Source organism: Danio rerio, chromosome 1, assembly GCF_052040795.2.
Source record: "Danio rerio strain M-AB ecotype USA chromosome 1, GRCz13ab, whole genome shotgun sequence".
NCBI lineage: Eukaryota > Metazoa > Chordata > Actinopteri > Cypriniformes > Danionidae > Danio > Danio rerio.
The window spans coordinates 20,912,030-20,926,854 of NC_141021.1; the positions used below are offsets into that span (position 1 = coordinate 20,912,030).

The following is a 14,825-nucleotide window of genomic DNA, read 5'->3' on the forward strand; positions in this document are numbered from 1 at the left end:
CATATTTACAAATATTTCAGATTCATAAGAGTTATTTCATGAATCACTGTCATCTGAGATAGAGATCGCAATCATAATTTTATTAGTGACCTTTATATGGTCGGATTGTACATTTAAATGAAATAACGAAAATAGTTTATAAATAATCACGTTCATAAAATGCCATATTTCTGAAATATTTTCTTAGCTTAATGGTTTGCCTGTTTTCTTAATGTAGAACATAGAGGAAGCTGTCTACTGGTCTCTTTTAGTTTTAATTTATTTAAAGAAATTAATTCCTTTTTTTCTTTCTTCTGCAAAGGTTTTGACATTTACCATGTAAACACACAAATATAACATGGTCATCCGAAAGGATTATTGAAAGCATTTTTAGACAACTTTAAATAATAAACAAACTTGTTTAGACTTTATTTCCTTGCCATTTCAGAGTTTTCTTTTTTAATTGTGTAACATAAATGGTGCAGCTCCAAAATATTCACTATTACAAGCTGGGAATTAACTTTTCAGGTCTGTGCTTCAAAAAGCACATACATTTCACTGCATAATTGAACAATGTTAAGGAATTTCCAGAAAATAAATGAATAAAATAAATAAGTAAAAAAAATTAATTACAAATAAGGGAATAAATAAATAAATTAAAAAGTCTATTAATTAGTTTATATATATATATATATATATATATATATATATATATATATATATATATATATATATATATATATATATATATATATATATATATATATATATATATATGTGTGTGTGTGTGTGTGTGTGTGTGTGTGTGTATGTTCAAATGTTCAAGAACACAGTTCTGCTTTAACTGAAATAAAAAAGTAAAAGCCAAAACAACACCAGGCGTTTAAACTGTATTAAATATTAGTTTTGCATTTCAGATGTGCAGATTAGTGTAACAGACTAATGACAAAATGTATAAACATAGTGAAAACTTAAACTAGTATTTAACTTTTAAAAAGCACCCTGTTGTACACTTTTATTCAACGCACACTATTTTGCAGTGATCCGCGTGCGCTTACGGCGTAGCTACTGCGCATGACTCTGATTTGCTCGCGTAAAGTAGGCCTGGCCTAAATGTTTTCATCCTTTTCGCTGCCGAAAATGCGCTCGATCGGCCGCCGAACGAAGCTAAAAAATGTCTAAACTGCGATATAAATAGCATTACGCTATCTGAAGGCGCATAGTGAGAGTGTGTGGTTTTTGCGCGACCAGAAGGAGCTTCCGCTACGCTTCGAGAGTCATAAGGCCCGCTGACCCATATTCGCGGGAGCGCTCGAGGAAGTGCGCGCATGAAATTCACCATTGCATTTCTTATTATTGCACCACCGTGACTATTCATCGCAGCGCTGCATCGTGATTCACTGACCGAAGGAACTCCGACCTGACCGAGCATCTTTGTGGATGTGTGAGTGTTTTTTTTTGTTCGCTGGTTATCAAATACTCGAAAAATGTGTGCACAAACGCGGCAGTTCCGTGGTAAATATGGGGCTGTGCAGGAGAAACAGGACATTGTGTACAGTTTAGTTAACAAGTATTAAAAAGTAGTACAGTCTCTTAAAATGATCGTGTCAATTTATGCACAGTCGTGACGCTTTATACTCTTATTTATCACAGTTGGTTTTGACAGGATGTCCTTGTTAGAAGAGTTTGACTGATATTGTGGTTGTAACTTGCGTGGAAGTGTTGAACTGAACTGGAGTGATGAGCACAGTGTTTGAAGGCTGAGGTGATGTTGTTTTAACTACATGCTTAATAAAAGAAACTTGTATGAAGGTTTTTAAATTACATAGCTAATGTGTCAGATGCTTACAATTTTTCATTAAATCCTTCCTTTCCAGCATTTGTGTTTTTGTTGAAGAACTTAAGCAGCCATGTGGCTCCCAACTGTCTTAAAGTGATAGTTCATCCCAAAATAAAAGTTCTGTCATCATTTACTCACACTTCACTAGGTCAAATTTCTTTTGTAGTCGTTGTTTTTGTGTGGTCAAAAGATATTTTGAAGAATGTTATTTTTCTTTCTATGGAAGTCAGTGGTTACAGGTTTTATAGTACCTTCTTTGGTGCTCAACAGAGCAAAAAGCAAAAACTCAAAATGGTTTGGAACAAGTGAATGATGAGTAAATGATGGCAGTTTCAATTTCAACTGTCTTTTTCATTTTTCACATCCGACTAAAACTAAAGTGTCCAAACATATTCACTTAAACTGTTAAATTATCACTGGCTTATCTTCTATTTTTTATGTCTGCAGACGTTCACATTGGCAGGTCCTCTTCACCAATGTCTTCCCAACGTGTGAGGCCTTTTTTATCGCCCGACTGATCCATGAGACCGAGTTATCATGAGCTCCAGAGACAGGTATAGTTGTCATATCTTTACTTTAATACTGTACGGCTCAAAAGTTTGTTGTAATATTTGTAATTTTTATAAATGTTTTGGAAATAATTCTCACAAAGATTGCGTTAATTGTACTAAAAATTACAAACAGTGATGCTCTTATTATCAAAATTAAATATGAATATTTCAAATGCTAATACAATTTAAATTTAAAATATTATCGTCAATGTTGAAAGCAGTTGAATTGCTTGCTATATTTATGAAAGCATAAAATTTTTTAAAATTAAAATAAAATGAGCATTGCAAAATAAAATTCTTTTATAATAAGAATGTAATAACTGTCACTTTTGGACAATTTTATCAGTGCATCTTTGTATAATTAAGAGATAAGTTGTTTTAATAAATACGGTTTAATAAATAAGGTGCCGTTGTTACACATGTACACTATAGTAATTACAGTTAATTATGCCTAACTACTTGCAACTTATGCTGGACCTAAACTTCATCCTGGCCATAACCATATAGTAAGCACATGTAATTAATTAGTATCACTCAATAGTTACTTGACTAGTTACACTATAAAGCCGTGCATTTATACTTTTCTGTGTGCTGTTTGTGTTGCTCTGCAATAACACTTCTGAAACGCTAGCTGGCAGTGATGTTTTTATATTCCTACGTGTCGAGTTTCTTCGCTGGTGTTTTGTTTTTTCTGAATGCTACTTCAATGTACAAGTGGCTCAAAGTCGCTCATTTTGAGGCAGGGAGCGGCAGACGTGCAACAACTTAAATCATAAGATAAACACAAAACAGCAGTTTTCATCTAGAGCTTCTTCACGGGACTCCACACTTGTAAACACTTGCTCCATCAGGCTCGCACAGCTCTCAGCACCGCCCACACTCATCAGCGATACCAAGCCGACCAATCACAGAGCTTGCGATTTGCGACGTGTAGTAAAATTTTTTGAGAGGTGCACGTAAGCGTCACCTACAACCACGCCTAGGCTGTGCTGGAGCATACATGTGCGCTTGACACAGAAGTATAAATCAGCCTTAACAAGGACACCTTAAAATAAAGAAACTGAAAATACATAAGGACCTCAAACATTTAGACAATAGTGTATGACATCAATAATTCAGTAGCACTACAGAAAATATGATTTGTTTGTGTCTAAATCTCTGCACTGAACTTATTAAAATGTAGTTACTTTTATACTCACACATGCGTTTTCAGTGACCCAATTTCTACTTTCAAAAAAGTACAGTATGTTTGGTATGACTTTGATGGTTCGTCTTCGGTTTTGATCTATTTTAAGCCTCACACAGCCTCTCTGTTTCTCTCTGTGGGGATATGCAAACATTTCAAAGACGTGTAAGAACAAAAAATGTTTTCCATCACGAAAATAATATGTTTTCTTTCTGTAGGGATGATGGCAGTATTTTTGATGGGCTCATGGAGGAAGATGAGAAAGATAAGGCGAAACGGTAAGTAAAATTGATGCTTTTGATCATGTTTTATAAGTTATTATATAGAAAAGGAGGATAAACATACAGATCTGAGGTTCTCAGCTGGTATAATACTTAATATTTGATTGTAAGTAGAGTACTAAAGCACTGACACCTTTTTACTTTGAACTGTTTTTTTTGTTTGTAATGGTTATAACCTATTTCATAAACCTTAAAAATTATATGGGAAAATTACATAATGTTACCCACAGCAAGTGATTCAGACTGGAGCAAGCATATGCAGCATGAAACATGTAAAAAGCTATTTACTGTCTATTTTAGGATCTAAGGTTTAATTGGAAACACTTTGGCTTGGTCACTGTTAACATTAATAATGCATTAATTATCAATGAAGAAATACATTTGTTAGCGTTTGTTTGTCTTTGCTAACATTAGTTATTAAAAATGCAACTGTTAGCTTAATGAATATGTTTTAATTATGTAATATAATAAATGACTTAATAATCAATGCATTATTTTATTAAACTTTAGTTTGCTTTAGAGCTGCACGATATTGGAAAAAGCTGACATTGTGTCATTTTATTTTTCTGTGATATGTATTGCGATTTTGAGGTAATTTTAGCAGATAAAATGAATAGGTCTGTTTGGAAAGAATTCATCCTTTTACATCTGCATAGATTATAATAAACCAATCACAAACATTGATAAATACAGTAGAGCAATTATACTGTGCAAATTAAATACAGTGTGTTATGATTCTTTAATAAAGTCAACAATAATCAGAAACACAAATATAATAATCAAATGTAAAATAATGTGAAGTCCTGTATATTTTGTAAAAGTATTGTTAAAGTTAAAAACGTAATTTCTGAATGTGCCTGAATGCTTCAAACTGACTTGAAATCCTTACAAAGGCCATAAAAACAAATAATTGCTAAAAGTTTTGCTAATTTTATGGTTAAACATTGCAATGATTACTGGTGTTTTGAAATGTGACCTATTATAATACTGCGTTGACTGTTATGTGACTTGCAGATGCACATATGATGCTGAAACGATATATTGTGCATCCCTAGTTTGCATTGATTTTAGCTCCAACTTGCCTCAAAACACCTGCACACATGTTTCTAGAAGCCTAGCAGAGCCTGATTAGCTAGCCCAGGTATGTCTGATTGGGGATGGAACTAAACTTTGCAGGACACCAGCCATCCAGCACTCAGTTTGGACACTACTGACTTAACTAAAGGCACAGCTAATGTTTGGAAATGAATACTTTTTGTAAAATGTTACTGTTAATTGTTTACAGGTCATTTAATAAGACTTTACATTTATTCAAACTTTACATACTTCACACTTTTTATTCAGAACATTTGCAGTATGCTTGTTAAACATTTCATGTATTTATTTATTATTATTGTAATAACAATAAATTATTCATAATTACAAACAACCATGTAGTAGGTAATACAGTAGTTAGTTAATTTTACTCCGTGCTTAAATGTGTAATTATACTGTATTAGGGACACTTTAAAATAACCTGTAACTCATATTAAAAAAGTGTGAACGCTGCTAGGTTGTGTTCTTCGTGAATAAGCGTTTGCGTCTTTGTTTAATGCATTTGCATGTTTTCATGTTCATCTTCAATGGCAGAGTTTCGAGGAATAAGTCGGAGAAGAAAAGGCGGGACCAGTTCAACGTCCTCATTAAAGAACTTGGGACCATGCTGCCTGGAAACACACGAAAAATGGACAAGTCTACGATTTTACAAAAAAGCATAGACTACCTGCGCAAGAACAAAGGTGAGGCAAGAAATCATTTATGTTTTGTTTCACAATGTGTATTATAGCACAATTCAGCAGTCACCTAGAACAGTGGTTCTCAAAGTGGGCATACAATAGGGGGGGGGGGGGGGTCGCTTGGTGTTTTCCAAAAATCTAATTCATTTAATTAAGCTATTAGAAATACCATATTTCATCCATAACCTACAGAAGAAGAAAAAATAGTAGTTAAAAGTTACATAAAAAACAACAACATGCAAATAAAAAGCCATCAACCTTTTTAATTTATTAAAAATATTTTTTTTTATTTTTTGTGACCCCTGCGTGATTACATTATATTAAAGACACAGCAATAGTGTCAGATGCAGCACATTGATTTTATGGCACCAGGTTAAACTTTCTGACACCTTTTTTATGGCACTCACGTACATTAAAAATAAATACAGGCCACATCTAAACATGGAGGATGGTTTACAAGTGGCATTCTTTAAAATTAAATTATGAATTTAAATGTGCGTTGCAAATTTATGACTTGATCTTATCTACCCGCGACCCACCCATAAACATCAAGTAGGTGCGTTGAAGGTGCCGTGTATATATTAGTTGTGTTTCCTCCAGATGCTGCCACCTTTGTCAGGCAAAGTTTGCAGATTGCCTCATTAAAGTTTTCAGGTTCTGGTTTTGCCTTTGGTTTGAACCCAAAATATTGCCAAACAGGCGCTTTTGCATTGCGTTTTGACACTAAATCATCCGCCATTCTCTTTCTGTAAATTCGACTCCTCTCGTTCTCCTCACGTGATAAATTAAATATGACGCATTGTAGCATTGTTCAGATTTTAATTATAGTGCATGCTCTCGTCTTAAATAAATTATTTAGAATTATATTTTCTATTTAATTAAAATGAATATTTAATAAAAGAATACTTTAAAAAAACAAAAACAAATGTGGGGACGGTGTCAGTGCAGAAGTGATGTCACCGGTGTTGCATCTTAAAACCAGTAACCCCGTCAACACCGTCTATCGTGGCAAGCCTATAGTAGACTTGGGCTTATTCATTTGTGTGCAAGGTTGATATATTTATAACCACCTCAAGATATTGGGGGTTGCGAGTCACTGGCATTGTTATTTTGGGGGTCGCGGGCTGAAAAGTTTGTGAACCCCTGATCTAGAATACTTACAGATTTATTTTTTGTCATTACATTTATTGCATTAATGTGTTTGTGATTGCTTTTTTTTTATCTGCTGCTTTTGCAACAAAAAAAAAAGACTGTTGCCATATAATTTACAAGCAAAATGCTGGATATTAATCACTTTTCACAATTAATTTATCACAGTGGTAACTGTATTCTTGATTAATAATGCCATTCTACTACAATGCAGTTTCCACCGCTCATGCTGTTTCTTCAGTATGTGTGTTGTGAGCTTTATGCAAATGTTCTGTTTGCATGAAATACCCGAATGACCTACAAAAATGTCAAAAGAGTGCAGTAGAAAAGTGATTGCTCTGCACACAATGCAACATGCTTAACCTTCCATTCTGGATTCAGTTATATCACCACTGATTTTTAACATGGTTTCAAATTTTTCTTTAAAATTCTGTGATGACTTTAGTTGTTAATTAAATATGCAGTGTAATAAGGTCATGTGAGAAAACAATATGCACTTCATTGTTTCCAGCACCACTGCTCTATTTAAAATGCAATAGCACTGTTCTCTTCATTGTTATATATAAATATATATATATATAACAATAATAATAATACATAATTCCTAGTTGGATGTTTTGCTATATTAGTATTCTATTCAGAGATTTCAGAGATATCAACTGTTTTAGACACTATATAGTTGTGATCAGTAGTACCAATTTTATTTTTGTAAAAAAAAAGAAAATTTATTTCAGCAGATGTGCATTCAACTAATCAAAAGTGACGTCTAATAATGTTATATACTATTTGTTTAAATGATTTATTAAAAATATTATAAAATGTTATCAAAACTGATCAAGAGAAGTGCTTCATGAGCACCGCATCAGCATCTAAGAGTAATTTCTGAAAGATCATGCTACGCTGATGACTGGAGTAATGATTTGGTTTTGCATCACAGAAATCTAGTAATTGATTTGGACAATATTACTTAAAAATATATAATTTAACCTCTTTTTCCATCACAAATGCAGCTTGATGTGCATAAAAATGCAAAAAAATTCTGTAAGCAATTAAAAGATCAGGAAAGCCGGTCACAAGGAAGTGTCTGTGTTCACATACAGAAAACGCTGCACAATCGGAATCGAGTGACATCAAGCAGGATTGGAAACCTCCGTTTCTCAGCAATGAGGAGTTTTCGCAGCTGATGCTAGAGGTGAGTCTCTGCTTTGTTTGTGTTTCACTTAATATTTGACAGATGTTATCATGAATAGAATATGAGTGCATTCTCATTCATGTTTAATGTCTTTTCTTTTTTCATATATCATCTTAATCTTATTTTTAGTAAGTAAGTAATGGGTTTTTATGTTTTTAAGGCACTGGATGGATTCTTCCTCGTGATGCTGACAGATGGATATATCATTTACATCTCAGAAAGCGTAACCTCTTTACTGGAGCATCTTCCTGTAAGTGAGAGAGGATGTGTGTGTGTTTAGTTGGTAGATTGTTTATAGTCTATTCAAAGATTCTTTTATGTTTTGGAGTTGTTACATTTTTATTTATATACTCGTATATAATTGTGTTTGTTTCAGTCGGACCTTATGGATCAGAACCTTCTAAACTTTCTTCCAGTGGTGGATCATGGAGAAGTGTATAAAGCCCTTTCCTCACAACCAGACATTGAAAACCTCAACTCTGATTACCTCAAGTGTGAGTGTCTAATCTCCCACAAAATATTTGTTGTGCTGTGGTGTGTTTTTTTCCTTTCTTTTTCTTTTTTTCCTTGCTGGCGATGAGTATTTATAATTTTTTTTTTTGATTGCCAACAAGTTTTGTTCATTTCGGTCAGTTTAGACCAGAGCTTGGTGTAATGTGTTCCACAGCAACGTGTTACTGTATTTTAATTGCGGTTTTGAGGAATGCAGTAATTTAACAAACTACATTTTAAATTGGTGGGATTTAATTACTCGTACTAAAGTCAATATAATTCCATTATTTACGTTACAAATATAGTTTGTTAGAAATATAGTTTCCAATGGAGGCGCAGGGCTTGCATATGCGTATTCAGAAAGCATATCTTCCAGGTGCACCAGTTGAAAACCACGAGTCACGCAACAAGAACTGACAGATCAGCTTTTTGCTTTGTATGGAATGGACACATTTTGGTTGAATAGCTACCTCAGACAAACACAGAACACCCACACACTGCAGCGATTTTTTTATACTATGGATGTCAATGGTTACAGGCATCCAGTTTTCTTCTTTTGAGTTTAAAAAAAAAAAGACAAACAGGTTTGGAACAAGTGAATGATGAGAGAATTTTAAGTTTTGGGTGAACTCTTTGTCTTTTGAATATGTTAACCTGCTGTGATCAGCCTATTGTAATGTTCTTCAGTGAGTATTAAATTACTAAAAGAGCTGCTGTTTATTTTGTGTTTTTATAGGTATATTTTATATGTTTTAAAAGTAACTTCAAAGTAAAGTAATCAGCCATACGAGTACTTTTTTACAATAAGTAATTAGTAATGTGGGCAATGCGGTGGCGCAGTAGGTAGTGCATTTAGGCTAAATTGTCTGTAGCGTATAAGTGTGAATGAGTGGGTATGCATGTTTGCCAGAGATGGGTTGCAGCTGGAAGGGCATCCACTGCGTAAAACATATGCTGGATAAGTTGGCGGTTCATTCCGCTGTGGCGACCCCAGATTAATAAAGGGACTAAGCCAAAAAGAAAATGAATGAATAAATAATAAGTAATGTATTCGGAGGATTACTTTACATATTGTTTTCCTCTTGGCTAAATAAAGCTAAAGTTGCCTAGTGCATCATGTTTTATACATTATATATGAGAATGACTCTAAATTGTCAGATTAAGAAAACTTTTAAAATCTCTGCAATAATACAACTTTAAAAATTATTTTTAAAACTTCCAATGACAACCTGATGTATTGCACACTGGATGGGTGCTTTCTACATGTGAATATAATGTTATTTAACATAAAACAATGCAGATGGTGTGAAAGGAATTTCAACATTGTTTTTCCTGAAATCTGTGACCTTTTAAAGAAATTGCAAACTGCTTTAGAGGTGCAATAACTGATTGACTGTAGAACCATTTTTTGTTGTGCTAGTTAAAAGTCTGTGGCTCAGTGGTTAGCACTGTCGCCTCACAGCAAGACGGTTGCTGGTTTGTATCCTGGCTGGGTTTCCTCTGGGTACTCCGGTTTCCCCACAGTCCAAAGACGTGCTATATAGGTGAATTGGCCGTAGTGTGTGTGGGAATGTGAGCGTGTATGGGTGTTTTCCAGTACTTGGTTGCAGCTGGAAGGGCATCTGCTGCGAAAAACATATAGCGAAATAGTTGGCAGTTCATTCTGCTGTGGTGACCCCTAATAAATAAGGAACTAAGCTGAAACAAAATGGCTGAAGTCTCTTCACGTTCCGCTAATAATGATTTAAGTAAACGATCTAAATGTATTTTTTTGTATTTTTATATTCTGGGTAAAACCACGGTCACTAGAGAATGAGCATACAAAATTCGATGTACGATGCTCTGAATAGGGGCCAAATTAAACAAGATGATTAGACAGTAAAAAGCAAGCGATTGCTCTATATTTAAATTTTCTATATAGAGAGGTTATATTTTGATTTTCACGCATTCACGTGATGCGATTTTGAAGGTCAGAGTTCACTCTGCTTGAACTTGCAATGCAGCGGCATGCGAGATTTGTCGCACAAGCTTGCGTCTTTCAAGTGTCTTAAGATTGGTCCATGTCATGTGGTTTCAGCTTTTTTTGTCTGTGAAGTTTTAGGATGTAGTTTTTCCATTTGAATGACAAAGCAGTGGTTTACAACCTTTTTGCCTGAGACCCCCTTTTCCCCCGGAAAATACTGTAAGGCCCTCCTCCACATATAAGTTTGCAGTAAGTATGACAAAAAATGCATGTGGCTGGGTCAGGGACACTTTACTTCGTGAAAAAGGAATAAAATCATAGTTCATGTAGCTATCTTGGTATGTCCTGCTTTTTATGTTTCCAGTATTGCTAGCGCTGTGTCCAGAAATGTTTGAAGCTTCCTCACCTGGGTCCAGTATGCTTGGGTCATTACTATTAGCTGCTGAAGGTGAATCAGTGAGACTTGGTTGTTTTTGTGACTCTTTTGGTCTGCCAGGGGATAAAATGAACTGCTAAAAAACTCTAAAAATATGAAGCAACCCTCCCCACAGAGCTCGCTGAGGCCCTCTTGTGGGCCGGGACCCCCCTGTTGGGAACCGCTGACAAAGCAACTCGTTTAACCATTTCTGATAACAGGGAGCCTTTGAATAATTCCAATTAAGTAAGATAATTTTTCTTAGCTGTAATCATGCCAACCATCAGGGCTTGCTGTTGGGTTAACGGAAAGGTGTTCATTTATGTTAGAATATCCAAAAATAGCCAAAGAATATTGTACATTATGACAAGTTTTGCTTGCTACATTCCTGAAAATGTGCTAGATTTGAAAACGTTTTCAAAAAGTTTTTGGAATTGTTATATTATAAACTATAAAGTTTTGTTGAATCACATGATTTACTATTATAAAGTTGTCTAGGGTAATTATTCGCGGAAAGTTCATGACGTTTTCAATGCTATTATGCATATAACTTACATTTTCTCAGATCACCTACTGCATTTTTTTAATTTTACATTGTTTGTTTCATAAGATTTCAGTCATTGCAGAATCACTGTAGGGACTACGCAACACAATTGATTGTTTTTTAATTCAGTATTATTCATTATACAGTAGGTAATGGAAATTCAGCTTTTTTTGTCATTGAAAGCCATGGAGAAGTCAGGGAATTGACATTTGTCTTAGAGTGGGAATGAATTCTACTGTGCAAATGTTTGCTATATTACAAACACACTGATCTAAATGTATATTATCATGTGCCATATCATATGTTTTCTGTTGTTTTAATCTTTATAGCCAAGAACCAGATGGAGTTTTGTTGTCACATGCTCAGAGGTTCTGTGGATCCCAAGAAACCGCCTGTATATGAATATGTTAAGTTTATCGGCAACTTTAAGTCACTTGTCAACAGTAAGTGTTTGTTTCCTGTTTGTTTCTCTCTAGATTTAGATTGATCACAGTGTATAGATTAATGGTTTCTTTAACACAAATCTCTCCTCTCTCAGTGCCTCAAAAAACCCGTAATGGCCTTGAGGGAATTCTGCAGCACTCGTTGCAGCCAGCCTTCGATGATCAACTCTGTTTTATTGCGACTGTGCGGCTTGCAAAGCCCCAATTCATCAAAGTAAGCTGAAAGTCAATCAAGAAATCAATAGCATCCATAGCAAAAGTAGATTTGCATTACATACATACTCACTCTGCATGTATTTTAAGGCATTAATGGTGTAAACAACACTGACATCGACGTGTGCTGGTATTGATTGTGTACAGGAAATGTGCATGGTGGAGGAGCCCAATGAAGAATTCACATCTCGACACAGTCTGGAGTGGAAGTTCCTTCTATTAGATCACAGGTTTGCAGACTTACAGTATAATTTCATCCATATTTTTTAACCATTATTTATATTTCTTAATTTTGTTGTTGTGTTGTGTTACAGAGCTCCACCTATCATTGGCTATATGCCGTTTGAGGTATTGGGAACATCAGGCTATGACTATTATCATGTAGATGACCTGCATTCACTGGCCAAATGCCATGAGCACTGTAAGTATTACACACAAAAATAGAGGTATACAATGGTTATTTGGTTTTATTCGATATAATAATGTATCTCTTTATTACAAAATGTATTTTTAGGCTACAGAATGCAATAAGAAAGCCCTTATCAGTTGCAGAAGCAATAAATTCAGTTGGTTTTTTTACATTTGAGAAATTAAAAAATTAAAAGGATTGTTTACCCAAAAATAAAAATGCACTCACTTTTTACTCTCAGTTGGTTCTGAACTTTTATGAGTTTCCTTTTATCTTTTACAAAAGAAGTTATTCTGAAGAAAGCTGTAAACTTGTAACCATTGACGTCCATAGTAGGAAAAAAAATAAATTTTTCAAAATAACTTCTTTTGCGTTTAACAGAAGAAAGAAACTCCTAAAGGTTTGGAACAAGTACAGGGTTAGTGGATAAAGACAAATTTTTCATTTTAGGGTGAACTCTCCTAGTCACCCACAAGCAAAAGTGCCAAATATCAGCATGAGAAAATATGTTGATTTTTTTTTTTTTTTTTTATTCAACAGACAAAGGGTGTCCACGGAGTCTTAAAATGTCGTAAATTTCAAAAACAAATAATTCAGTAATATTGTGTTGTAGATCTTAAATCATTTTAAAAATGTCTTAATTTTCCTTTTTTCAAGTAAAGCTACCCAATCTGTCACTTATAATTCACCTAAAAACTTCATATATATTATTATATACTAGACCTTTTTACAGCAAATTCTCCAAGTTAAATTCTTTAATCAGGGAAAGAAAACTAAAGCAACACATCGTTTTACATGATCTTTCATTAATACAATAACTTTTTACAGAAGTAACCGGGCCATTAGAAAAGATCCTTAGTGTTTAGCTTTATAAGTCTAAAATTTAATTCATAATGGTCTTAAAAGAGTCTTAAAAAGTCTTACATTTGATTTGAAGAAACCTGCAAAAACCCTCTTAACAAAGTAGATGGAGTTTTTTTTTTTAACACAATATTGTCCCTTTTTCTCTGTTTCACCAAAGAAAGTTGTTCCAAACAGCCACAGCAGAACATCTGTGCATTTCAGACTGAAACTGTTTTTGATTGAACCATTTGAATTGATTGAGTGATTGCTTCTTGAAGAGAGTAACTTGCAGTTCTTTTATATAATATATACAGTATTTGTCATAAATAATTATCACAAATATTAAACACCTATAGCAAAGACTATGTCTATGAGACACAAGACTATGAGAGACATGTCTTTCGTATAGTTTTGAATGGGGAATATCGTAGCGGTCCATATGGCGAATGAAGCCCTGCCTTCTAGTACAGGTGCCAATTAGTGATTGTTATAGACTGACGAGTCTCCAGGGGAGGGGCTCGATCCAGACGTAAATTTCTGCAGATTTTGTGTGATTCAAACATTTATAACTGAAACTAAAGACACCATTGTTATTTAAATGTATTGGTGATTCCTAATATAAAATTTAATCGTAAACTTGGCAAGCCATTTTTGGAGAATTTGATGTTTCCCCATTCAAACAGAATGCCTGAGAATACTGCTCAAGAGGCGTTTCAGAGATGGACGCTGAGTAAAATGACTTGCCTTAAAGGGACTTTGAATATAGCCAATGTAATTCAAACTTAAATAAAAACTTTAAATAGTTACCACATGCCTCATATATGCCTTTTTATCTGCTTGCAGTAATGCAGTTTGGAAAAGGGAAGTCGTGCTATTATCGCTTTTTAACCAAAGGACAACAGTGGATTTGGCTCCAGACTAACTACTACATCACATACCACCAGTGGAACTCAAGGCCAGAGTTTATTGTGTGCACACACACTGTTGTCAGGTACGCAGAGGCACACAGATGACTACCACTACCGGAAAGCAGAACCACAGTGACCTTATTTTGCTTATTGGCTGTATTTTCTATGTTCAGTTATGCTGAGGTGCGAGCAGAGAGGAGGAGAGAGATGGGAATAGAGGAATCTCCTCCTGAACTCACAGCAGACAAGGTAAGATGGGAAACATCTCTGTAATAACCCATTAATGTGTTTTACTGAACATGCTTTTATATAGCTTATCTATGGCAGAATGTGATTAAGTGTTTCTCACTACAGTTGTGAATATTACTAGGTTTGGTAATCATTTTGAGTGTGTGATTCCTTGGATGATTAAAAGTTATTGCATGTCTCATTTGGGAACATTTATTAAAACATCTTTATCATATACAATATCTTTCAAAAGTTTGCAGTAATATTGTTTAAAAATTTGTATTATTCTGCAAGAATGCGTTAAATCGGACAGAATTGTCAGTTAAGATATTAAAACTGTGGTACTCTAGTTTTTTTTTTTTTCAAAGTAAATCCTGTTTTTGTTTTATGGATACAGGTTTCCAATATGTTTTA

General features: G+C 34.3%; 1 protein-coding gene across 3 annotated transcripts in view; it reads left to right on the plus strand.

The window, feature by feature from the left end:
• Window positions 1-1,061: 1,061 nt before the first annotated feature.
• clockb (clock circadian regulator b) overlaps window positions 1,062-14,825 on the plus strand; it is a 38,102-nt gene continuing 24,338 nt past the window's right edge. For all 3 annotated transcript variants that reach the window (XR_015475544.1, XR_015475545.1, NM_178295.3), the window contains 13 exon segments: window positions 1,062-1,423; window positions 2,267-2,373; window positions 3,775-3,834; window positions 5,467-5,615; window positions 7,862-7,953; window positions 8,114-8,203; window positions 8,330-8,447; window positions 11,697-11,810; window positions 11,906-12,024; window positions 12,171-12,253; window positions 12,338-12,444; window positions 14,119-14,266; window positions 14,357-14,432. Coding sequence is in view for 1 of the 3 variants with exons in the window: in NM_178295.3 (NP_840080.3) it covers window positions 2,357-2,373; window positions 3,775-3,834; window positions 5,467-5,615; window positions 7,862-7,953; window positions 8,114-8,203; window positions 8,330-8,447; window positions 11,697-11,810; window positions 11,906-12,024; window positions 12,171-12,253; window positions 12,338-12,444; window positions 14,119-14,266; window positions 14,357-14,432 (1,173 nt within the window). In the remaining 2 variants the exon portion in view is untranslated.